This window comes from Chinchilla lanigera, unplaced genomic scaffold (assembly GCF_000276665.1).
Source record: "Chinchilla lanigera isolate Chin_1 unplaced genomic scaffold, ChiLan1.0 scaffold00004, whole genome shotgun sequence".
NCBI lineage: Eukaryota > Metazoa > Chordata > Mammalia > Rodentia > Chinchillidae > Chinchilla > Chinchilla lanigera.
Genome location: NW_004955405.1, coordinates 39,238,842 through 39,265,101, shown reverse-complemented (window position 1 = coordinate 39,265,101; position 26,260 = coordinate 39,238,842). Strand labels below are relative to the sequence as shown.

The following is a 26,260-nucleotide window of genomic DNA, read 5'->3' as shown; positions in this document are numbered from 1 at the left end:
ATTAGTTTTTTTATTGCATTCTTGATTAAAATGCTTTATGTAGGTTATGAGTCTCAAACATTTTTAAAAATTCATCTTTTGGAGTGCTAAGGATCAAACCCAGAGCCTCATGCATGCTTATCAAATGCTTCACCACTGAGCGAGGTCCCAATCCTCAGATATACGTTAGATTTAACTTTCTCCTTATAAAGTGAGCAGACGTGGACTCTGGCATATGTCTCTTTTCCTAGTTAGCTTGTGTCGCTTTGTCCCGGTGTTGGGCGCATCCTCCGTCGTGAGTGTTGTTTCTCTTGGTGAGCTCTTCCTTGGCCGTTACACGGTGGCCTTCTTTGTGTCCTTCTTGGAGCCTCTGATGTAGAGTCTATTTTACATGGTGCCTTCTTCCATTCTCTCACTTTCATTCCATGGGTGTCTGCTTAGTGAAGTCCGTTTCTTGTAGGGAGCATGGTGTCGGGTCCTATTTCTGTTGAAAAGTCCGTTTAGCCAGACTGCACCTTCTAATGAGGGACTCAATCCTTTTGCATCCGTGGTTATTGTTGGTGAGTAATGACATACTCCTGTCATTTTGTGAGCTTTTTTCTGGTTGTTGTGTGTCTTTGTTCCTGTCCTCCTCTTTTGTTGTTCGTCTTTGTGGTTTGGCATTTCCTATGTTGATACTGGGTCTTTTTCTTTTTTATGAATCTGCTCCAGTGCGTTTTGTACTTGCAGGGGTGGTCGCTGTCCTCAGCGTCAGTTGTCTTACTCCTCCCTGAGGCTGTGCTCTGGAGCCTCTCTGGCTGCTGATGACTTTTCTTCGCTTCTGCTCACCTTGGAAAAATGTTCTCTTTCACTTCCGAAGCTTTGCTGGGTATAGTAGTCTTGGTTGGCAGGTTTTAACTTTAAGGAAAATTGACTTGGTGCATGTTGGTGGCAGTAGCTGTGGTAATAAACACGTAGTCTCCACTGTGTGCAGGCATGAGCACAGTTGTGTCCCCACTTAGACGAAGAAAGTCCGGCGTCATTTTGCCCAGATCCGGTGGTAAGTGACTGCAGTCAGAATTTCCGCCGTGGCAGTCTGGCTGCAGAGCCCTCCCTCTGGACCAGTGTGGCCCGCTGCTGCTCTCTGTCTGTGGTTCCCAGACTGTGTCAGAACGCCTTAGGATTGCTGCAGCGTGTTTTAAAGTTTTAAGGAAAGCAGTGACATCTCTTAGACACATGGCAGACTGCTAGGTCAGAGTGGCTTAACCTTTCAACATTAGATCATACTCCATTCATTTGATGATGTGTCTTTGCAAAACTGGGGTTTAGCAGTGCTGTGATTAAAAAGCAGGTGTCCACAAAAATGTCTAGCGCAGGAAGGTTTGAGAAGTTTTGCAGTGCCCAATAGGCACACCATATTCTTTTAGTAAACAGTTGCAAGTACATAAAAAATGACAAAGTTTTAAAAACTTTTATTTCTTCAACATACTGCTAACCTTATTAGGAAATAAATATTTACTAAGTTCTTTAGAAATAATTATTTAATAGTAAATAGAATGGTCAGGTGTTTATTTTGTCCTAAGGATGCCACGAAAACATTTCTGAAATACTCAAGTGCCAGGAACAGAAAACCAGGAGCTTCTGCAAGGACAGGTCTGGAGGCGTAGAGAAAAAATATAGAACTTTTTGGCATAGATAAGAAATCAATAATTAATAGCTCTTATGATCATACCAATGCTAAGTTGTCAGGGATTTCATAGTAAAGGTCATGGATCTGTTTTTTGTAAATTGTATTGATACACTTTTGATATACATAGTGATCACATTCATCATAGGGAATTTGTACTTGTGCATGCTATATCTTGCTGCTGCTTTTTTTCTTCCCATTCTCCTCCCCTCCCCTCAGCCCCCTTCCTCTCCTTTTTTACAAAAGCTTTATTTCCATTTTTTCCTTCTAGTCTCTTTTTTCCTTTAGCATTCCTGCCCTTCCCTGTCCCTCTTCCTTGTTCTCCTTCCCATCTGAACATTTTCTTCCTACTTCCCAATGCCTGTCTTTACACTGAAGACAACCATATTCTGAAAAAAGAGATCAAAGAGGTTGTCAGAAAAGACACCCTAGTTCTTGGGTAGGAAGAACCAATATATGAAAACAGCCATACTTCCAAAAGTGTTACACAGATTTAATGCAATCCTGATCAAAATACCAATAGCATACTTCACAGAACTAGAGAAAACAATCCTAAAATTCGTTTGGGATTAGAAGAGAACTAGTATAGCAAAAGCAGTTCTTGGCAGCCAACACAAGGCAGGGGGCATCGCAATCCCTGACTTGAAATTATACTACAAAGGTACTGTGATAAAAACAGCATGGTACTGGCAAAAAAACAGACCCACAGATCAACGGGACAGATGCAAAAACAACTCCAGGCACACTCAGCCACTTTATCTTTGACAGGGAGGTCAAACATTTCCATTGGAAGAAAGATAGCCTCTTTAATAAATGGTGCTGGAAAAACTGGCTGTCCACATGCTGAAGGTTAGAACTAGACCCATATCTCTCACCATGCACTAAACTAAAATGAAAATGGATCAGAGATCTAAATATTAAAACAGAAACACTAAATCTGCTGGCAAAGACTATATGAGCAAAATCCCGATCACACAGGAACTATAACAAGGAATCAACAACTGGGATCTCATGTTATTAAAAAGCTTTTGGACATCAAGAAAAACCACCAACAGAGTGAAGAGACATCCCACAACATGGGAAAAAAGGTCCTGTGTTTGATTCGAACTGAACTTGCTGGTTCATTGGAACTAAAAAGTGTGACTCAAAGAAGTACTCCCAACAGGCCCCAAGCATGGTGGCTTGTGACTGAGAGATGTGCTGTTCATTCTGCTGTTTCTAAAATTACATCACAAGCCGGGCATGGTGGCGCACGCCTGTAATCCCAGCACTCGGGAGGCTGAGGCAGGGAGATCGCTGCAAGTTCGAGACCAGCCTGGGCTACAAAGTGAGCTCAAGGCCAGCCTGAACTGCATAGGGAGACCCTGTCTCAAAAAGAAAAAACAAAAAAACCCCAGAAATACAAAGCAATTATTAACAGTATCTCACATTCACTCAGTCTTCCAAAGCCATGCTTCTTAGACTGGCTCAACCTTCACAGCAAACCTATGAGACAGGATATTACCTTTATCAAGACAAGGACATAATTCAGAAATACATTTTATCTAGGTCCTGATTTTAAGACACATACCTATGCAATATCACTTTATTTATTTATTGTCTTTTTGGGACAGGTTCTTGCTATGCAGTTCAGGCTGGCCTTGAGCTCACTTTGTAGCCTAGGATGTCCTCACAACGATCCTCCTGCCTCAGCATCCGGAGTGCTGGGATAATAGGCGTGCACCACCACTCCTGGCTCGTTAATAATTCCTAGGCTATTATTTGTTGTTATTTACCATCACCTTCGTCCTTCTCCACACCATCCTTCTACTGTGGAAGGATATGTACTCTGTTAGCACACTGGGATCTTCAACCCACCTTAAAAACATGGATACGACTGTGTGTTTTTAAGACTAGAGTCCTCGGGTGCTAAAACCCTTGGTACTTCCTTGGGTACTTGTGGTGCTGGGGATGGAGCCCAGAGCTCCGCACGCCCTGACCAAGTTCCCCACCCTCAGGCTGTGCAGGCCGTGCTTCCCTGTCACCTCGCAGCTGGCTGAGACCTGGGGAGTTTCCCCTGCGAGTCTTTGAACCGAGTTCACAGAAGGCGGAGTTGAAACATGCTTCCAGCCTCTCTGGAGGCCCCAGCTGAACATTCACTTGGAGTAGCCTCTAAAGAGACTTTGGGAACAAATTGAGTTTTCCTTCCATCCATCCAGTGGGTGTAAATTTTACTTTTCTCTCCCGGTGTTCGTGACAAGGTGTGTGTTCTTGGTGCTTTTAGTCGTGAAGCTCATGTGCCTAGTTCATAAAGTCTCTTCCTGGGATAGATACCTCTTGTTACTTGTTGGAGGTATGAGGGGTTGAACCCAGGGCCGCACACATTCGACCACTGAACCACATTCCCAGCCCTTTTCATGGCTTGAGACTGGGTCTCACTAATTTGTATAGGCTGGTCTTGTCCTCAGCCTGCAGTTCTCCTGCCTCAGCCTCTCAGGTAGGTGGGATTACCTTACACACCACACTCAGTGTTAGTTACCACATAATAGCATTTGTTAAATGTCACTTTAATGTTTACATGGTCTTTTCAGTCTATAAAGCACTGTTACATCTGTTACTGTCATTGTCATGGTATTTCTCCAAGGACCAGACAGCAGTTTTTATTTTCATTTCATTACGGTAAGATGATGTGACTCATCCAGGGTCTGGAAGCCAAGTTATGACTCTCCCTGCCTAGAAGCACAAGTGCTCTTTCCAGCTCAGCGTGGCTCTTACGTCCCTGCACTCTGCAGCCTGCCGGCTTTGTTCTCTAAAATGGGGACCGGAACATAGGATGCTCAGGACTCCTGAGCTCAGCTCCTGGCCCTGTCCTTTGGTCTTGGGAACAATCGTTACCTTTCTTAATCTTTATTCCTTTACTTGTGAAATTAAATAATGGTAGTGTAATTGTCTGGTGATGTTGTTTTTTTGGTCGTATTAGTACCCGTTTGTGATATACAGTTAATTCAGATAGCTGGCGCACATCACATGTCTTAATTCCCTCCTCTTCCTCTCTCCCTCCTTAGTTGTCTTTTCATTTGCAAAAGATCTATCTCCGTTTCCTGTTACCTTTTATTTTGTTCTTTATTTATACTTTGGTTTTCTCATATAAAAGAAGCCATATTTAAATGTATGTATCTGATTTATTTCATTTAATATTACAAATTCAGGATCCGTTTTCCTACAGATGACTCAGATTTACTCTTCTTTATGGCAAAGTAATATTCCATCAGCTATAAATACTACATTTTCTTTATCTACTCATCTATTGATGGACATATAGGCTGCTTCCAAGATACACCTAGTATGAGTTGTGGTGCTATAAATGTAGGTATGCGTGGATCACTGTATGTTTTGGCTTGTGTCTGGCTGTCACCTCAAAGCCTTATGCAGTCATAGATGAGGCTTTTTTTTTTTTCCAAAGGTGGCTAGATCAAGTGTGTGATGCTGGAATTGATTCATGTTCAATGCTAGGATCAAGGGCACTAGGACTAAGGGTATGAATGCTGCCTGCCCTATGTAACCTGGATAAGATACAAAGGATAAAAAGAGCTGTGTTGGGGCTGGGGATTTAGCTCAGCGGCAAAGCGCCTGCCTGGCAAGCACAAGGTCGTGAGTTCGGTTCCCGGTACCGGAGAAAAAAACCAAAAAAAAAAAAAAAAGAGCTGTGTTTGTCCTGTGTTACTTTGCTACCTTCTGCCTGCCATGAACTGTTTCTCCTCTGATGCCACCCTGCCAGCCAGTTACGGACTGAAACTTCTACAGACTGTGAGCCAAAATAAACCTTTCCTCCTCTAACTTTCGGCTGTTGGGTAGTTTGTCTCGGCAAGGAGAAAAGTAAGTATGACACTGTAATACGATGTCTTTAGCTCTTTCTGAAGATTCCTAGAAGGGAACAGCTAAGTCACATGGAATTCCTAGTTTTAGGTTTTTGAGGAATCTCCACACTGGTTTCCATAGTGGCTCTACTAGTTTACATTCCCACCAGCAATGTGGAAGGGTTCCTTTCACCCTGCAGCTTCACCTGCATTTGTTGTTTCTATTGGATTTCGTGATGAGGGCCGTTCCCTCTGGGTAAGAGGGAGTCTCAGTGTTGTTTTAGTTTGCCTTTCCCTAATGGCCAGCACTGCTCAACATTTTTCATGTATTTATTGGTCATTTGTAGTTTTTCTTCTGAAACTGTCTATTCATTTTCCTTGCCTGTTGTTTGATTGGGGCTTTTACTTAGCAGATGGTGCTGGGAAGATTGGCTATCAACATACAGAAGAGTGAATCTAGACTCAGAATTCTCACTATATGCTAAATTAAAATCAAAATGGATCAAAGTTCTAAATGCTGAAAGAAAGAATGGGTAAAACTCTTGAAATCATAAGAGTAGGCAAGGACTTTCTGAGCAGAACCCCGATTACACAAGAAATAACATGAAGTATCAACAAATGGGATTTTACCAAATTGAAAAGCTTCTGTACAGCAAAGAGAGCAGCCAGCAGAGTGAAGCAGGGTAACCCTCGCGGGATCGAGGCTTCCAGTTCAGGTGGTCTGGTTCTCGAGCCTGCGCTTGGAACCACTCACTTGACTGCGATTCTGTCATGACGTGATAAAGTCACACTGCAGGTTTCGGGGTTGTGTAATGTGTAGAATGGCTGTGGTGACTGTCAACTGTCACCCCAGTCTGAGTTTCCCAAAGTGACTCTGTCTGTGCTTCAGAGCTCAGGAGGCTGGGATCAAGCTGAATGTTCCCTGTGCAGCACTTCCAAATGTAGGCACAAAGTTGGAAAAAGAAACTAGAATTTTTAGAAATCTCTTTCTTTTAATGTCATTTTTAAGAGTCTTAGAAATTTTTCTATTTTTTAATCTTTTTTACAGCACTGGGAAGTGTTCAAAAACGTAACAGAAGTTTTCATCTTAGTTCCTGCACTTCTTGGCCTCAAAGGCAATTTGGAAATGACGCTGGCATCCAGGTTATCCACCGCAGTAAGTTTTCTCTGCCTGCGTGTGTTCTCACTCGTCCTGCTTCCTCTCCATTAAAAAAACATGCATCAGGGAAATAGTTTTTCTCCTGTAGGATATGTTTCTGAACCTCAGAGATGTGCTACGTAGTTATGACTGGTATTACAGCCTGAAAACTCCGGATTGTCTAATCTGAGAATGACAGGCTATCTTTATCACGAGAAGAAGTAATATACTTGCCTCCTTTGATGCCAGGACATGCTGGCAATTACCAATGTTTTAGATAAATTAGATCATTGAAATTCCTTGTGGTTCTGTGGTTGGTTGGGTAGTATTTACTTTTTGTGATTGTAAAAATACTATACGCTTATTATAAAAATAAGAACAGGAAAAAAGGTATACAGAAGAAAATGCAGAATTACCTCTATTTCTCTTCCTGGACATAATCTCTATTAATATTTTGGTATACATTCTGTTGTACTTATACATGTGCTTAGGTATATCGGAATACATACATACATACATACTGTATATTTTCGTTTGTTTGAGACAGAGTCTTGCTATATAGCTCAGGCTGGCTTTGAACTCAATGTGTAGCTTAGGCTGGCCTTGAAGTCATCCCAGTCTTCCTGCCTCAGCTTTCTGAGTGCTGGGATTACAGGCCTGTGCCACCACACCTGGCCATACTGTGTATTTTAAAGAAGAACCAGAGTCCTGTATATTCTTCTGTAATCTGTTATTTCCATTTAAAATACATCACAAAAATCTATCCTATGAGTAGTATAGATCCGTGTCATTATTTTTATTTGACTTATGTATTTTTATGTTTTACACCTCTACCACAATTTAATTCACCATAACTCTTGCTAATATTCTGCTATTATAAGCAATAGTGATGAATATTCTTACAAATACGTGTTTGTGCTTTCCTTTAGGACAAATTCTAGGATTATAAATTAATGTTTGGAAAAGATCTGCACTTCTGTGTTGTAGCCACAGATTGTTAAATTGTCACTCAGGAGTTTTTTTGTTTTTTTAAGTTTAACATTTTTTAAATACTGCCACAAGCAGGCTTCTGAGTTACTTTCAGAAGCCCAGGAGGACATTGCTATAACATTCTTTTTAGGCTTAGCATTGTGAAACCAGGTTAAAACACAAAGGTAGTGAGCAGGTCGCTTCAGTGAAGATCTGCTCAGTCAGTGCCAGCCCCCAGTCAGCTGAGCAATCAGACAGCATTTTGGTTTTTTCAGGTAAGGTGAAATGCTTTGTGTGCACTGTCAAACTTTCTGAACTGCTCCCTTACAAACAGAAGCCAGGTAGCCACAGAATTCGGCGAAATAGCTGGCACTCATGAGCTTTCACTGTGTGCCAGGCCCCGTGCCAGCTGTTTTACAGGGGTACCCACCAGCAACACTGCCATTCCTGCTTGGCAAGGGAGAAACTGAGGCTTAGAAAGGCTAAGTGACTGTTCCCAGGCCACAGAGCTGTGTAGAATGGGTTAAGTCCCGTTCCAGGGATTTCCCTTTTCCCTGCCGGGACAACTGAGTTACACTTTATAAAGCCAGCAGATACCCAGTAACACAAACCCACCAGCCTCCTCAGGTAGGGATGGTCTTCAAGCCTGGACATGCTAGCAATTACCAATGTTTTAGATAGATTAGGTCATTGAAATTCCGGCTAAGGTCTTCAACCCCAGTACAAAGTATTTTTGGCACTTAATATGTAAAGTTTCTGGTGTTCACTATTTCAGAAATACTATTTGCGGATGCAATCTTGTTGCTTCTCCCTGTGGTCAGTTGATAGGCTGGAGATGATGTCCAGGAATTCTGGCCAAGCCCTTTGGGAGAGTCCAGTCTCACCAGGGAGAATTACTTCGGTAAATTCACTTTAGTCTAGCATCTAGCATGCCATCACTGTGACTGCTGAATATTAAATGGACTGGAGAATTGTAGAACTTCCTTGGCCCGGAGCAGGAGAGTGTAAGATGAACCTGGAATGTCTTATCCTGCCAAAAAGCAAAGGAATGCTTCCACAAAGATGCAGGGCAACATACTGGCCAGATCTTGGATAATTTGCATATAAACTACATCACCCCAGCCCCTGGAATAAAATAAGAATTCATCCATCTACAAGGCAGGCAAGCCCCTGCTGCTGTGGAATGTCCACGAAAAGTCCAGGGGTCGGGAAGGCTGGTGAAGGAAGTGAAGCAGGGTAGGGTGACTCAGAGTGACTTAGGAGGGCTTTTGTTTTGGTTTTGGTTTTGTGTTTTTGTTTTGAGACTGGCTCTCGCTGCATAGTCCAGGCTGGCCTTGAACTTATGTGCAGTCCATCCTCACCTCAAACTCCTTATCCTCCTGACCCAGCCTCCCAGGTGCTGGGCTTACAGGCCTGCACCACCAGGCCCAGCTCTGCAAGGGCCGCTTTAGGTTACACGTGTAGAGCAGACCTCTGAGGAGGTGATGAGCGAGCCTGACCCTGAGTAAGAGTACTGCATTGGCCCCAGCAGATGACGGGAAGAAAAAACTGTTCGGTCACTCTCAGATTGGATCAGGATCATAAGGTCATGTGAAGCATTCTAGATAGGTTTGCTTTAGCAAGTAGACTTTCTTACAACGTGTATCTACATAATTTAAATTTATACAACAAGCTAACCAACTCAAGATAAAACCCCGTTTCCACGTGATCCGTGTGGATTGGCTGGGAGCGGGAGAGGAGAGGTGCAGACCTCAAGTGGGTGCAGCCCTGAGCCCACACTCTCCCTGCCCGGGCAGGTGGTAGCTGAAGGAAAACCCGGGCAAGACCCTTTGAGCCTTGAGCAGATCTGGAGCACCCCTGAGTCCAGATTCCAGGAGGCAAACATAGCTGACACTAAGGAAAATATATGATGCAGGGGAAGTTTTCAACTGTCTTGCAAATTACTGCCATAAGATACTGAAACAAGATGGAGAGGTTCTACATTTAAGAGTTGTGTGACCAGAAGAGCCTTAATGTCACACTGCAGGGAACAGTTACCAGCACAGCGGGCGTAGAGAAAGCGGTTCTCCACCGGAGCCTGCTGAAGTAGCCGGAAGGATGGACGGCACCGTTGGAGGGCACCAGCGTTTCTTATATGATACATGCTATGAAAATCCTGTCACCTGACTTTAGAGTAGATACTAAAAGTGGTAGTAAAAGCTAGTGTGGAGATGGAAGTTCGTTACTTTTTTGCTTTCTTGAAGGCGAGGTACATGTTTCTGTTACTACAGTTTGGGATCAAAGGTTTAAGGCCAAATTCTTCTCAAGTAATAATATAAAATGATAAATGCATTTAAAAACATCAAAACAAAAAATGTACTGTCAAATATCTTAGCCTTGTCTGAAAACATTTAGAAGGTGTCATATTCAGTGGACAAGCTTCAGTTTATGGGATTATTGCAGTGAAATTGCATCTTTACTCTCAACAGAATCCTCAAACCCAGGAGTGCATGGGAGGTGTCTTTTACCAGTTATATGATAGGAAAGAAAGTTTAATAATTCGGTGACACCACATTCTCAGTAGGATCTAGATGGATAAAGCTAGCCAAAAAGAAAAGGTCTAGTGACTTTATTTGAAAGTGTAATATTATGACTGTGAAATGTAGGAACCACAGGATGAATCCAACAGCTTCAGTGCTAGGAAATTCTGGTTCTCAAAAATATCTAATAATGAAATTGTGATAAAATATTTAAAGCTTAGTCTATTTATTTTCCTATCCCAATAGTTTGTTACATAATGAGGGTTAGTGACGGCTGAGCACTGCCTGTCCCACGCGATCTTGGCGTGCACCTGCAGTACGATCAGGTGCGCTCATTAACATAACGAGACAGAAACAACATACAGAGCTTTCTTAAGGCTCTGACATTAGTGAAGTTACCACTCATTTCTCACTGCCATCTTTTCCCACTTCCATTTTCTTCGAAGTAAGAAGAACCTTCTACTTGGGTTGAACTCAGTCCCGAGGTTTTGGTGGTTAAGAGAATAAGGAAGAGGCTTCCAAAGATGAAAGTAGCAGCATGTGAGGAAGAAGTTTATTAGAATGGGAGTTAAAGGTGGCTCCAGTTTCACTAGTTGGAATGTGAACTTTGTTCTGATGAATACACATTCAGGCATTTAAGCAACTTGATAACATTGCCGGGAAAAGTGAGGTTTTGGCCTGCTTACCTCAGAGAAAATACTTCTGAAAACATTGTTCTTGAGCATCACCCAGCTTTTGCCTGACATAACTGTAGATTGAACATGCCGATCCCTTTGGAAATAGGCAAAAGTGTAGGGAATCTGCTAAGGGAATCTGTTAAAAAGAATATATCATAAGTAGCTGCACATAGTGACACACGCCTGTGATCTCAGCACTGGGAGGCTGAGGCAGGAGGATAGTGAGTTCAAGACCAGCCTGGGCTACATAGTGAATTTAAGTCCAGTTTGAACTACACAGTGAGATTCTATCTCAAAAAACAACAAAACAAGACAACTGCAAGTGAAATTTGTCATTTAATTTGATCACATATCACCATTAAATCTAATAAAGGAAAATTTAATCTTCATCTTTGTATCGTTGTTGAGGTGTCTGTATTCTGTATTAGGTATCATCCTGGACGGTCTGGCTGTATGTGTTTTTCTGTTCATATTTAAGAGGGGCCTGCAAAGCTGATTGGCAGCCCGGGACGTGGCAGGCTTCTCTTACCCCCACCCCCACCCCTGCAGTGACCTGGCTGGGCCTTGCTCGGGGAGAGGGGGGCTGTTACCTTCCGCTGGCGAAGACTCAGTCTGATAAGATACTTCAGCCATAAGCTGAAGGAAATAAGAAAGCGAGGCTCCGAGGCTGCAGTGCAGGTGGTGTCAGGGGCCGAGGTGGACTCTCCCTGATGCCATGTGGCTGTGGATGGCGATGTCCTCACGTGCGGCCTTCTCTGCCTTGTGAGAGGTGCACATTCCCAGCCCTGCCGAGCTCCTGAGCCAGCGGCCTGTTCTAATGAGCTCTCCGGGTGACTCCGGTGCACATTCCAGTTTGGCACCTGCTGTTAGAGGGACAGCATTGGAGGCCCAGAGGGCAGGGACCGAGTGAGGGAGGGTGGAAGCCTAGGAGAGAAATAAGGTCCTTTTATACCTGTTTTCTTCAGGGCTTCTATCATGAATGGATGTTGGGTTTTGTCAAAGCCTTTTTCTCTGTGTATTGAGATGATCGTGTGATTTTTGTCCTTGCTTCCATGTGCTTTATTCCCTTTTTTTTTCCCCCAGGCTGGCCTTGCAGTCACTATGTATGTAGCCCAGGGTGGACTCAAACTCATGGCAGTCCTCCTGCCTCAGCCTCCAGAGTGCTGGGATTGCAGGCATGCACCACCACAGTTCCATTTATTGATTTATGTATGTTGAACCGTCCCTGCATCCTTGGGATGCAGCTTACTTTGTCATGATGGATGGTCTTTGTGATGGTTTGTGGCACTGTGTTTACCAATATTTTGTTGAGGCTTTTTGCATCTGTGTTCATTAGAGAGGTTGGCCTATAGTTTTGCTTGCGTTCCTTGGTTTTTAGTTGGTTCCTTGTCTGGTTTGGAGTCAGTCTAATTCTAGCATTCAGAAATGACTTTGGGAGTAGTCCTTTTCTTTCAGTTCATTAAAGAGTTTGAAAAGCATTAGCGTTGTATCTTTCCTGAGGAATGCAATGGTGAATCCTTCATGACCTGGGATTTTCTTGGTAGGTTTTAAAATACTGCTTAAATTTCATTACCTATTGTTGGATTACTCAGGGGTTTTGTATCTTCTTGATTCAGTTTTGGTAAGTCATGTGTATCTAGTAAACTACCCATTACTTCTGGATTCTCTAATTTATCAGAGTTTAGGTTTTCAAAGTAATGACTAATATTCATCTGGATTTTGGCAGTGTCCATTGTGATTCGCCTTTTTCATATTTGGTGTGTAGGGAACAGTGTCTCACTACATAGTTCAAGCTGGCCTCACACTTAAGGCAATCCACCTGCCTCAGCCTCCTGAGTGTTAGGATTATAGGTATGTGCCACCATTTCTGGCCACGTTTCATTTCTAATTGCATTGAAACAGGGTTTCACTTTGTAGTACAGGCTGGCCTTGAATTTATTGTGTAGCCCAAACTGGCCTTGAATTCAGAACAATCCTCCTTCCTCAGCCTCCCAAGTGCTAGGATTGGAGGCATTCACCACCATGCCCAGCTATTTCATTCTTTCAAAGAACCAGCTCTTTGATTCACTGCGTCATTGTGTTGTTTTTAGTCTGTTTCATTAATTTGTGCTCCCATCGTTGTAATTTCCTTCCTTCTGTTAGCTTTGGATTTGGGCTGTTCTTGTTTCTCTAGGCCCTTGGGGTGCATCGTAGGTTATGTACTTGGGCTCACTCCATCCTTCTCCCATGGGCATTGCAGCTCTAAACCACCTTCTTTCCCTGGTCCCAGATGTTCTCCTGGCATTATCGGATTCTAGGATTTCTTCCTGGATTCCCTCTGTGACTCATTGGATATTCAACAGTGTATTTTTAATTTCCATGTGTTTGCATAATTTCTGTGGGGGTTTTGGCAGTGATTTATAGTTTCATTGCAATATGATCTGATAATATGCATGCTCAATGTGATTCTTTTGCATTTATTTAACCATGCTTTGTGGGCTAATATGTGGTTTATTTTGGAGAAAGTCCTCTGGTGCTGAGAAGAATGTGCGTTCTGTTGTTAGGCAGAACATTTTTTAGATATCTAATTAGTCCACTTGTTAGAAGGTGTGGTTCTGATATTTCTTCGTCGATTTTTTTGTCTAGTTGATCTGTTTGTGACACTGGGGTGTTAGGTCTCCACTATAATTATGTTGATGTTCATGTGATCTTTTAGGTTTGTTTTATGAAGTTGGATGTGGCGGTGTTTGGTGCCTGTATGTTTTTAGTTGTTAGCTCTTCTTGTTGAGTTGTTCCCTTAGTCAATATATAGTGACCTTCTTTGCTTCTTCTGATCAGTTTTGGCTTGAAGAATGCTATCAAAGCATTGTCCGGTTTATTCTGATACTCTCAGCTGTTAGAGCAGGTTCAGGTAAATGACTGATTATTGATGATTATTACTATTTTTGGTATTTTGGGGGTGGAATCCGGGCCTCATCCACGCTAGGCCAGTGTTCACAGCCGCCAGGGTGATGGCCTCCTAGTGGCAAAAGCCGCAGAGCCCCTCCCGCAGGCTCTTCACGGACCTGTGCCCTGGACTTTCAGAGCCCTGGGCTCCTTGACTCCACTCCCTAATTCTCCACTTCCTGCATTGCTGCATCTTCTCTTTTTTTTTTTTTTTTTTTTTTTTTTTTTTTTTTTTTTTGGTTTTTGGTTTTTCTCCAGTACCGGGAACCGAACTCACAACCTTGCGCTTGCCAGGCAGGCGCTTTGCCGCTGAGCTAAATCCCCAGCCCCTGGCTTCATTCTTGGAACGATCCTCCTACCTCAACCTCCCAAGTGCTGGGATTACAGGCGTGCGCCACCACACCCGCCTCTTTGCTCATCCTCTTATTTTGAGGTTTTTTTGAAATTTTTTCAACTGCTTGCACATGGAGAGCCCCAGGTCCATATCTCCAGTCTCATTCTCAAGCCCAGAGCTCAATTTTCTGGCATCTACAGGATGCCTCTGACCACATTCAGAACTAAACTCACCATTTTCTTACTCCAGCCATGCTCTTTTTACAGTGTTTCTTATCAGCTTGTCGACATGATGTCACCTCCTCCCTTCCCACTCTCCACCTAGTCATGTCTCCAGGGTCAGCTCCAGTGGTGAAGTTCCTCTTCCTCCTGTGTCCTCCCTCCCACGCCCTTCATGTCTACCTGGGACCGCAGGGGATCCTGCCTGTGCTCCCTGGTCCCGAAAGAAGCACAGATGTTAACACAAGCACTGTTTGAAAGCTGGGCTTTGCATGTACGCATGAAAAAATAATTCTTTCGAAAAATTTTACAGATTTTTAAAAAATGAAGTATTTATTTTCACTTATTAAAAGCAGAGGAAAATATCATTATAGCTATAGAAGACCAATCTGTGATCAATCTTTTTATTTCATATACTAAGGATTTAAAGGATCTTTTCTCATTTTTATGATTCTCCACAGGAGAATCAAGATAAATAAGTTGGTAGGATTATACCTAGGGCCTTAGAATAAAGACGGAGAAATTAAAACACAGAGTACAAGGGATATCCGGCTCACTCAGTCTGCTGGGGGTCAGTTGTCCTTAAGAACGACAGTATAAAATTCAGGGTTAAATATTCACAGATAAAAAGATTTCAGTAAGACAGCTTTACTATTTTAACAAGGGAGTTAAATACAGTATTGAATCCAAATCAACTTTATCTTGCCCTTTTACTTAGTCAAAATTTATTTCTAAGGACATGATTTACTTAACTGATTTTAATCTCTCAGCAGTATATATAAAAATTATAGATATGTAGCAGTAGCATATAATTGGAGAATAAAGGAAGTATAGTGATTCTTTAAGTTCTGTTATCTGAGGTCTAGTATTTTCTGCTTCTGAATGCTAGATATACAAGAGTCAAAAATGGTAGACACAGGGCGTTCTGCAAAGCCTATTAACTGTTCCCAGGAGCAGGCTGTCTGGCATAAACCAATGAGTGCTTTTCTACTCTAGGCAGAACTGACCTCTGTTGCCTCAAACCTCTTCACAGAGAACACCTGATTCTCTAATAGTTATTTTATAATCTACCTTTCTAATTTATTAATTAAAAAATTGTTTTTGGTTTTCTGAGACAGGGTCTTGCTATGTCGTTCAGGTGGGCCTTGAACTCACTGTGTAGCCTAGGCTTGACTCCAACTCACAGTGATCCTCCTGCCCCAGCCTCTTTTGAGTGCTGGGATTATAGGTGTGCACCACCATGCTCAGCTAATTCAGATATTTTTGATCTTTACTATATGCGAAGCTTTACTTTGTGTGCTAGAAAATTAATTAAATAGTGTTACAGATTAATTAAATAAGGTTGTAGTATCACTTTGGTTTGTCCACAAAACAGCCATAGCATCTAGTGTAGCTATAAAGAATTTAGTGGGAGCCGGGTGTGGTGGCGCACGCCTGTAATCGTAGCACTTGGGAGGCAGAGGTAGGAGGATCATTGCAAGTTCGCGACCAGCCTGGACTACAAAGTGAGCTCAAGGCCAGCCTGAACTACATAGTGAGACCCTGTCTCAAAAAGAAAAAAAAAAAAAAAAAAGAAGAAGAAGAAGAATTTAGTGGGAGAGTGGGGGCCGTTGGAGGTGTAAAGATCAGAGCAGGACCTTTAGAGAAGCAGCCCGACACTCTGGTGCAGGGCAGGAAATCCCAGTGGGCGGTGTAGCAAGGAGATCTGGACCTTCCGTGTCCGTCTGCTCTGTGGAGATAATGGCCTCTGTTTCACATTTGCCTTCCAAGGTTCAGAGGAGTTCCTGTCAATGGCAACCCAGGTCATTGTTGGAACCTGGCTTTTGAGCAGTGCAGCACCAGGCCTCAGCAGGGCCCACGCCTCTGCACAGCGGCACACCCGGGTCATGGCACCCAGGCACGCTGTCGCCCGTGTCGATCCACTCCTAGTTCATCTCCACTGCACACCCTTTCCATGGAAGCATCTTAGACTTGCCTGTGGCTACAGACATTTTCTAAATGTTATTGAAAATACTACTGATTTCTCTCGGGCCTGTTTCTGGAGCTCTCAACCTGATCCAGGTTCCCTCTTTAAACACTGCTTGTCGCTTATCAGTCATCTGAGCAAAGCCCCAGGGGTCCTAGGGCAGCAAGCATGAATTTCATCAGTGATTTCGATTTCCAGGTCTCATAGAGAAATACACAAATAAAGACTACATGACTAACTCTATTGAGAATCTCAATATTTGTGTATCTCTGGACTTGAGACCGAAGTCCAGAGTGCGATTACAGAGTAGAATCTGTTTTTGACATTGGTAGAAGAAATGTTGATATGGCACTTTACCTGCTGATAGGAATCCAGCAGGCCGGCGCTTTCGCCTGCAGTTGAAATTACCCCTCAACAACCCTGTGTATCTCTATCTTTGCCTATTCACCTATAGGTTGTTTTAATATTTGAAAATCTTCAGTGACTAAACAAATGATGAGTAGTTGAAATCCAACCCAGTATAGGATTTTTACCAATGATTGTTTGTTTTTAAATGACTGCATTAGAAAAACTTGGCATGCTTGGACATAACGTTTTCTGAATCCTAAGTGGTTGAGAAATAAGATCCGGCTCATGGAACAGTTGAGTATGTGAATAATTACCTTAGCATATTCTTCCATTCGGCAGAACGAGCTATACATTTTAATAGTTGAGGTACATGCTTAAAATATGTGTCCTGAATAAATTGTTAATGTCAACAGTTTTAAGCATGACTCGAATATTGATTATGCATACGTGATTGATTTGCTTCTATCTAGAGTTTTTTGCTCAACATTTCTTCGAATGACATTAGTTTTATGACGTTGAGGTAAGTGCTGTCGGCTCAGAATTATGTAATTGTTTATATTGGGCCTCTGTGCACAAAGTCTGGCTTAAAGAAGATGGCGGGGGGCTGGGGATTTGGCTCAGCGGCACAGCGCCTGCCTGGCAAGTGCAAGGTCGTGAGTTTGATTCCTGGTACCAGAAAAAAAAAAAAAAAAAAAAACAAAGAAAAAAACAAAGAAGATGGGTGGGTCTGGAGATCAGCATGTTGAGCCAAATAAGCCAGACGCAGGCAAGTAGCACACGTTCCCCTGATGACGGAAGCCACGGAAGATCCGTGACAGCGGGAGGGGGAGTGTTGTTCTGTAGGAGGAGGGGAATAGGGGAGGACGCACGGGATGTGTGTGAGCAAAATATGTGCATTGAAACCAAGTATTTTATAAAATTAATAGGCACTAATAATAAAAGTAAATAAAATAGTTTCATTTATGATATAAATCTAGGACTTCACATCAAAATTTGAAGTCTGGGTCATGCCAGTTTTAAAGTCTAGATTAAATAGATGCTTTTCTACAAAGAAGTAAAAGACTACAATTCGACTCAAGAGGACGGGAAAGGGCAAAGATCTGGATGTATTATGTACATGTGCCAGCTCCCCACATGTGATTATTCTGTACCGCAAACATGGACCGATAAAAATTTAAAAAATAAAGTTGACCAAGAGGAGAGAAACAAAAGATATTGAAAAAGAGCACAGGAATTCCAAAGCTGGCTCTTGAGTCAGATTCTTGAAGGTGGAGTTCTAGATCTGCCATTCATTAGCTGTGACTGGCGAATTCCCTAACTTTTCTGTGCTTCAGTTTTCATAGCTGTAAAGTTAGAAGAGCTATTAAGAAAGTTCACTGAAATACTACCTGTGTGGGACTTAGGCACATACAGGAATGCAGTGTGTGCTGGGAAAAGGTCTCTTGTTACTCCCTAAGAAGACCGAACAAGTTGTAGGTATCAAGTGATGTCGTCTGATTTGTTGATTGTATAATAAAAGATTATATATATGTAAGTATATAAATAAAAGATGATACGTGATGATGTTAGTTGTAAAATAACAGCAAGTAGATGATCTACTAGTTCTTCTATGGTAGTTAAATTAAAAACAATTTTTGTATTTTATAAAAATCTTTGCTAAGCCAAATGTTAGATGGTAGGCTGGTAATGAATTCAGGGAATTTTGGGGTTTTGTTTTGTTTTGTTTTGTTTTGTTTTGTTTTGTTTTGTTTTTTGGTGTCTGGCTGTAAGGGGGATGCTACAGGGGATTAAAGCCAAGTCCTTACCACCTTTGCATTAGCTACATCCCAGCCCTTTTTTATTTTTGCTTTTGAGACAAGGTCTCACTAAATCACTAAGTTACCCAGCCTGGGCTTAAATTTGTGATCTTCCTGCCTCGGCCTCCTGGAGTAATGGGATTACGAATGTGTGCCACTGTGCCTGGCACAAGTTTAGAACTATATTTAAAGCGCTATAGGTGCTCATGAGACTTATTAAAGAATCCTGCTGTACTTTGACACTTCATGTGTTGCTGTTTAAACAGCGCATATAGCATCTCGTGCATTCAGTGATCCTGAACACACCCCCCTCCACAGGTGAACGTTGGCAAGATGGACTCCCCCATTGAGAAATGGAACCTCATCATCGGCAACTTGGCTTTAAAGCAGGTGAGTGAAACACACGTTGGTTTGCAGATATTGTTTCAGATCATGGGTGCTGTTGTAAGAATGGAGCAATGTAGTAATGTAGTGCTGTGAAGTCTGCCATTTAATTGTTTCAGACACTATCAAATCAGTGATTTAGTACCTTGAAAAAGTGATAGACTGAATGACTTCTGAGATTCTTTCTCTAGAAACTTAGCAACTTCTTCCAGATATGAAAACATATAATATATAAAATATGGGAAAGTATAAGAAATATTTCCTGTCACAAATAATAGAGCCAGATTTTGTACAAATAACTATTTAATATTTACTTAGGTGCTAGTTTTGTACTTAATTTTTTTTTTCAAGACAAGGTCTTCCTCTGTTGCCCAGGCCGATCTCAAACTCCTGGGCTGAAGTGATCCTCCTGCCTCAGCCTCAGAGGGTAGATGGGAATATAGGTTTGTACCACCATGCCAAAGCCTACTTTAAGTTTTTGAAGTATATTATTTGCTTAATTAAACTGATCATGTTTTGGTCAGCCATTTGTTTAACTTGTTAATGTTAGCATAAACAAGTACATTCAGTCACCTGTAACAGGCACCGAAGCACAGGTAATACGGAGTCTCTGGCTCTTTCTGATCTCAGCTACGTATGCCTTCTGCCTGTGCCGTGTCCTGCCCTAGCCCCCTCTCAGAAGGCTGCATGTACCCCTGGTAACCCTCGCTAGCCGGAGCTGAGGAGGCGCACACTGATTTGAATGTCAGCTCAGCCAGGACGTATGCTTGAGCACAAGGTAGTGGGAGCATGATCTGTGTAACGCATTTCAGAGAGAGGCGTGGTTGGAACATGGGCCTTGTTTTTATGGTGTGTGCAGTGGCTGCTGAGGTTGTAGGCTCGGAGATAAGTAAGTCTGGATCCTATCTCAGCTCTCGTAGAACCGGCTGCATAGCCTTGTTAACTTACTTAACCTTCCTGGGCTCTCTTTTAAATCACAGCAGCGGGGCTGGGGATTTAGCTCAGCGGCAAAAGCGCCTCCCTGGCAAGCGCAAGGTCGTGAGTTCGGTTCCCGGTACCGGAGAAAAACCAAAAAAAAAAAATAATAATAATAATAATAATAAATCACAGCAGCATGTTAGAGAAGTTGAAAGCCCATTCCAGCCTGAACCTGTAAGAATCTATGCAGAGGCGGCCATCAGAATATTTAATGATCAAGAGGACGCTAAAATTACAAATTTGAAAATACGTTCGCTTCTATTTTTTAAATGCCCCATACCAGTGATGGCAAAGCTTTTAGGGCTTTAATAACACAGACAGCCCGCTGCGGCACAATGCCACAAGTTTGCCACTGCCGCCCTAAACTGGGGGGCGGGGTGTCAACCCAGGGCCTTGCACTCAGCTACATCTCCATTCCTTTTCATTATTCATATTTTTTAAATTTTGAGACAGGGCCTCACCTAGTCATTAAGTTGCCTAGGCCAGCCTTCAATTTATGATCCTCCTGCCTCAGCCTCCCAAAGTGCTGGGATTATAGGAATGCTCTTGGTTTAAGTTCCCTAACCTCTCATGAAGTAATACGAGTTGTGTGTGAACTGTTCATCAGATCATTCTAATCGTTTCCATCTCGGCTTGTAACTTCCTTCCAATCTTATTTCACCTTTCTCTTGTTATCCTTTCTTCTTGCAACTGCTTGCTTGAGTAGGCTGGGATTCGCTGACCTGTTGTCATTGCCCGATGCCTATCTTTGTCTGCCTCACTCCACCATGGCTGTGGAAAGACCAGGGAAGCCAGGCAGATCAGTCAAGACCCCGTGGTGCCAGCCAGGGAGGCTGCAGGGGTGGAGCCCAGTTACCAGCAAACAAAAGCAAGAGGAAGAGAAAATGGAGTGGGGTGGGTAGGCTTGGGGGTAAAGGTTATTCTCTCCCTAGGGCTCTTCCTACCTCAGCTTGTGAAGGAGAGGCATGCGGGAAGGGCCTGAGCTGGGCACATGCGAGCCTCTTCCTGGGTGTGAAGGGTAGATATGATATGAAAGTTTTGATCCTCCTGCCTCAGCCTCCCACAGTGTTGGCCTGCACCGCTACATCCAGCTCTGAGGTCATGTTTGAATGTCTCTTTCTCCGATGACCAAGAGCTCTGTGCAGCGGGGATATATTCGGACCAGGGTTGCAGCCCCACTCAGAGCTCAGCGCACTGTGCACAGTGGGACCTGAGCAAGCTCTGGTTGGAGCGGGCTTGGAGGTGCACGTCTGCAATCTCAGATACCAGGGAAGTCCGGAGGCAGAGGCTCGTGGGTCTGTGGCCAGCCTGGGCAGTTCAGCCAGATCCTGCCTCAGAAATAAAAAGAAAAAAGAGGTCTGGGGGTGGAGCTCCACGGCAGAGCCCATGGCTAGCCGGTGTGAGCAGTACCCAGCCCAGTACTGCAAAAAACAAACACCAGCAACCAAGAAACCCAACCAAACAAGCTCATTGAGTCAACGGGTGTCAGTCTAGTGACCCGCCCAGGATAAACATGGAGCAGGAGGAAGACCGCACCATGGGATCCCAGCCTCAGCTCTGGAGCTGCGAGCTGCGGGCTGGGCCCTGTGTGCTCTGCTGCAGGCCGCATTTTCTTAGCAATCGCCTGGAGCGCCAGGGCAGCCCAGTGTCTCCGGGACCTGAACACCAGAGTACACCAGGGCTTCTTCGAAAGCTGGTGCGGCTCAGTCACCGCAGGCCGTGCTTTCTTCTGCCTCCTGTGTGTAATGTTTACATGGGAAAATAGTAAATGTTTTAAAAGTTTCTAATTCAGTTGGATTTTATGTTTAGGTTCAGGCTACAGTAGTTGGTTTTCTAGCAGCTGTGGCAGCAATTATATTGGGCTGGATTCCAGAAGGAAAGTATTACCTCGATCATTCCATACTTCTGTGCTCCAGCAGCGTGGCGACCGCCTTCATTGCATCTCTTCTGCAGGGTAAGTATGTGAGTAAATGCCTGCTCTACAGTCTATCCATCCATCTGTCCTTCCCCTCTCTCTCTCTTTTTTTTTTGAGACAGGGTGTCCCTTTATATTCCATGCTGGCCTAGAACTTGCAGCAATTTTCCTGCCTCAGCCTCCTGAATACTAGTATTACAGGCTGCACCACGCTCAGCTAGTCTTCCATTTCTAAATAATTTATTTCTCAGGATGTTGACTTTATTTAAATGATACTTGTTCATGATTAAGAGAAAAGAAGGTCATCCCAGACTTCAGTAGTGTTGCCTAGAGCTGGCTTTCTGAGGCAGGGTATTCCACCAGTAAGATCAGGAAAATGGCCGAGACATTTGTTTGTTTCTGAGTCAGATAACTGAGAAAATCCTTTCTGGAAACTACGCAGGGATCTGCTGGCTCATCTTGTGAGTAAGGAGTATTCCAGGAATTCTCAGTTTCAAAAGCAGTCCCTCTGTTAAAAAATTTTTAAGTTTCAGATTTCGGGAAAAAATGCCTTCGCTGTCTCTGTCGATACAGATATAACCGTATCCCGGGACGGCTCATTGTTGGCTGTAGGATGTTACAGACCAGCAGCTCCAAGGAGAACTTCTCAGTTGGATTATCTCGCATTTACTGATGTGAGCATTATCCCAGATGGCTAGTTTATGATGGAAAGCCATGACTGCTGTCTTCTTGCCTTTTTATCACCAGCAAAGTTAAAAAATGAAAGATTCTCATGCCAGGTTATCTTACAATGGAGCTACTTTTTAGCTAGAGTCTGGGAGTTTAGGGAATTCTTATCAAAATTAAGATGACTTCTTAAATACCCCTCTAGCATTTTATTTTAGTATTTAAATAATATTAGGGGTAGTTTCTTGTCTTTACTAGAATTGCTAGAGTTGAATGAAGTTAGCACTGACTAAGCATTACTAGAGTTGAATGAAGTTAGCACTGACTAAGCAGAATGAAGTTAAGCTATTGGAAAATTGAATTTCTGGTAAAATAAAAAAATTGTTGTAAGTACCCTGTTTATAGGCCACTTCTGCTTTCTTTGTGATTTGGTTTCATTTATATATTTTTAAAATTTTTAAATTTGAATTTATTTATTAGATTTGATTTCATTTTGAAAGTGTTTTAAAAGTTTTCAGTCTAAAGCCAGGCGTGGCAGCATACTCAGGAGGCTGAGGCAGGAGGAGCACCACAAGTTTGAGGCCAGCCTGAACTACAAAGCAAGACCCTGTCTCACAAATAAATACATACACACACACACAAGTTTTCAGTCTAGCAGGTGTTGAAATGCCTAGGATTTTCAAAACAATCAAAAACTTTATTTTAAAAAAATTCAGATTTTCTTTTGCTGGGTGTGGTAGTGCATGCCTGTGATCCCAGCACTCTGGAGGCTGATGTAGGAGAATTCCTAGAAGTTTGAGGCAATCCTGGGCACGTAGTGACTTCAAGGCTAACCTGACCTATATAGGAAGACAGCATCTTTTTTTTTTTTTTTCTTTTTTGGTACCAGTAATCGAACTCACAACCTCACACTTGCCAGGCAGGCACTTGCACCACTGCACTATATCCCCGGCTCCAACATCATCTCAAAAACAACAAAAGTTACAAGTTTTAAAATACTGTACATTTGTTTGAAGCTTCTTGCTTGTGTTCTGGTTTTATGATGACCTGACTATTTAACCATCTTAACATATGTGCAGCTGGGGAAAAACTCACTGGACAGGTGGGCAGGCTCTGCAGTCTCATCAGCCTGTCAGCGCAGAACCAGAATGAAAACCCAAGTTTTCTGGCTCCCGGCCCTCCCCGCCCAGCCGGGCTGCGTGTGAAATGCTTGTCTTAGGCTGCGAAGATGTGGGGGCGCTGTCTGGAGAAGCTCCCACGCAGATCTTCACATGTGCTGACTTGAGGCAAAGCTTCTGTCATCATCGCAGTCATGTCTCATTGGACCATCACATAACATAACGTATTTTTAAAACTATTCTGCTATTGCTTTCTTTTCTAGTTTTGCAATAATACTATGAAAGAGGAAAGTGAAATACTACAAAATAGAAAAAGGTTCCAGAATATAAGATAGAAGGTGTTAGTGAAGTAAGACAAAATTCTGGGTTTTACATTTGGCTTTATGGGATACAGGAAAAAACCTTGGTCTAGAATTACGAGCTGTATGACCTTGGGGCAAATTTAAACCCTGCTCCCCAGAACCTTAGTTATAGTATCCATCACTTCAGTATGCTGGACTCAAAAACATACACGCTCATTTTTATTCTGAAATTACAGCACGATTCTATCATTTTTTTTCCATGGCCAAATTTAGGTTTCATACCGACTTACAGTTTGTACATAAATCCACTAAGCGTGTCAACTTTCTCCGTACTGCACCTTCCTAATGGACGTGCTGGCAGGAGCCAGGTCTCTATAGTTAGATACGGATGCAAGCATTACATTTCTCCCCTGAATATGATTCAAGAAGAGGAAGACTTAAAAGTGCCACTGCAGAGTCACTTTTTCATCTTTTGTTGTTTTATTTCAGGTTTATAGGCAGAAACTTGGCATTTACAGCATATTTTTTAGCTAAACGGGGTGGCAAAGGTCTGTAATTCCTGCTGCTTGGGAGGCTGGTGCTGGAAGGTCACAAGTTTGAGGCCAGCCTGGCCACCTTAGCAAGACCTTGTCCTAAAAGGCAGGAGGTTGTAGGGGGGCTGCAAGTGTAGCTCAGCACTCCCTGAATTGAAAATCCATTATGGCGAAAGTAGAATAAGTTAACAACAACAACAACAAAAAAAAACATGTAACTTTTACAAAGACCATTTCTTGTGTTCTGGACTCCACTGTTCAAAGTGTAATTACTTCTGCTTCTTAATCCCTCAACACTTAATAATGAAACGAAGCAAGCACTTCTAGCTGCCATGTGTGAACAAATCTGTTTTTGCTGGGGTTCTTCCAAGCTGCCACGCATGTAAATGTGACTCACCTTGCTTTGGTGTTTTCATACTTTATTTGAAGGTTAAAATTGAAATCTTTGGCCTTGATGCACACAAGTCTATAATCTAAGACATGCAAATTACCGACCTGGAAATTTTAGCTTTCATATCGTTTTACAGTGGCGTTCAGTTCTTCAGGTGCAACACTGAGTTTCTCAGATCTTCTGCGATTTCCACTTGGGGTTTGTTGAAAAGTGTTTTGCCAAAGCATGAGAGTAATAAAATGTTTGTTTGTGTAATCAGTTTATCTAAGCAGTCTACCCAGAACAGATACACTATTCCTCTACCCTGTATGTTTTGGTATTTGAAGTATTGATTTTCTTTGCATCACAATACCGAAAGTAATGAACATTGTTCCTTCTAGGAATAATAATGGTTGGTGTTATTGTCGGTTCAAAGAAGACTGGCATAAACCCTGATAACGTGGCTACGCCCATCGCTGCCAGCTTTGGCGACCTTATAACTCTCGCCATATTAGCTTGGATAAGTCAGGGTTTGTACTCCTGTCTAGGTAAGTTGACTTGAAACTAAATTATACACCCAGAGTTTCTCTGTAGACGTTTTTGCAGCAGGACCGTGGATCCATGGAGACCCTCATCTGTTTACAGTGGTGGTTGGAACCAATTGGAACCATATATAATTTCATGCACACCTGCTGTGGTTGTGGTTCTCACATACTGTTTTCTGTTACGGAGTTTGTGACTCTATAAGATGAGGGTTCTCATCTCTAACTTAAAAATTTTAAGAAAACTGAGGTCTCAGATGTTCGATGGTCTGGCCACACACAGCCCCTGGTAGAAGGAAAGCTTGAACACAGGTCTGTCTGTGCTCTCTGCTCTTTCTTTTGAATGCACAGGCAGCCAGGAGTCGGTCTGTCTTGTTGTGTTTTGTGTCCTGCAATACCACTGAAGCATATAAGGTTATGGTGGTACTTGGAATCCACCAAGGGATGTTCCCCCATCAGAAACATGGACCAAGTTGTGAGGCTGGACTCATCATGTACATGTAATTCATGATGCGTAGGGACAGAAAATTTATAGGATCTAATGGATTATTTTAACGCGTCTGTATTCTCAGCCTGTTACCAGTAGTAAATGAATATGACTTGTGAGCATTGGCTAAATACTGAACATTAGTTGTGCGTTCACTTTTTTCTTTTAGATGCCATACTGAAAAAGAAAATATGAAAAAATAAGGAAAAAGAACAAAAAATTAGACAATTTATAAGCCAAGCCAAACATTTTAATTCAGATATCCTGACATATTTTCATGAATTTTATACAGATTTGTGGTACACTTTAAAACAATGTGTTATACTTGGGTGGGTGTCTAGCTCAGTGGTAGAGCGCTGTCCAGCATGTCCAGGGAGCCTCGGCTCAACACCCAGTACAGAAAAAGTTGTATCTGTGACTCTTTCTTCAAATTCAGTATACTTCAGGTGTTGGTTAGTTGGTAGTAGGCCTTGCGGTGTGAGGCAGGTGCTGCACCACTGGGCCCCCAGCCATTTTTATATCGATGCAGGTCTTGGCCAGGCTGGCCTGGACCTTGCGGTTGCCTGCCTCTGGCTCTCTAGTAGCTGGGGTTTC

At 42.7% G+C, this 26,260-nt stretch overlaps 1 protein-coding gene across 6 annotated transcripts in view; it reads left to right on the top strand.

Annotated features, from left to right (window-relative positions):
* The window catches only part of Slc41a2 (solute carrier family 41 (magnesium transporter), member 2), a 99,394-nt gene that overhangs the window by 15,688 nt on the left and 57,446 nt on the right, over nt 1-26,260 (top strand). For all 6 annotated transcript variants that reach the window (XM_005374600.2, XM_013518965.1, XM_005374602.2 and 3 more), the window contains exons 3-6: nt 6,530-6,637; nt 18,690-18,761; nt 21,543-21,687; nt 25,039-25,185. In XM_005374600.2, the coding sequence (XP_005374657.1) occupies nt 6,530-6,637; nt 18,690-18,761; nt 21,543-21,687; nt 25,039-25,185 (472 nt within the window). The remainder of the gene's footprint in view (nt 1-6,529; nt 6,638-18,689; nt 18,762-21,542; nt 21,688-25,038; nt 25,186-26,260) is intronic.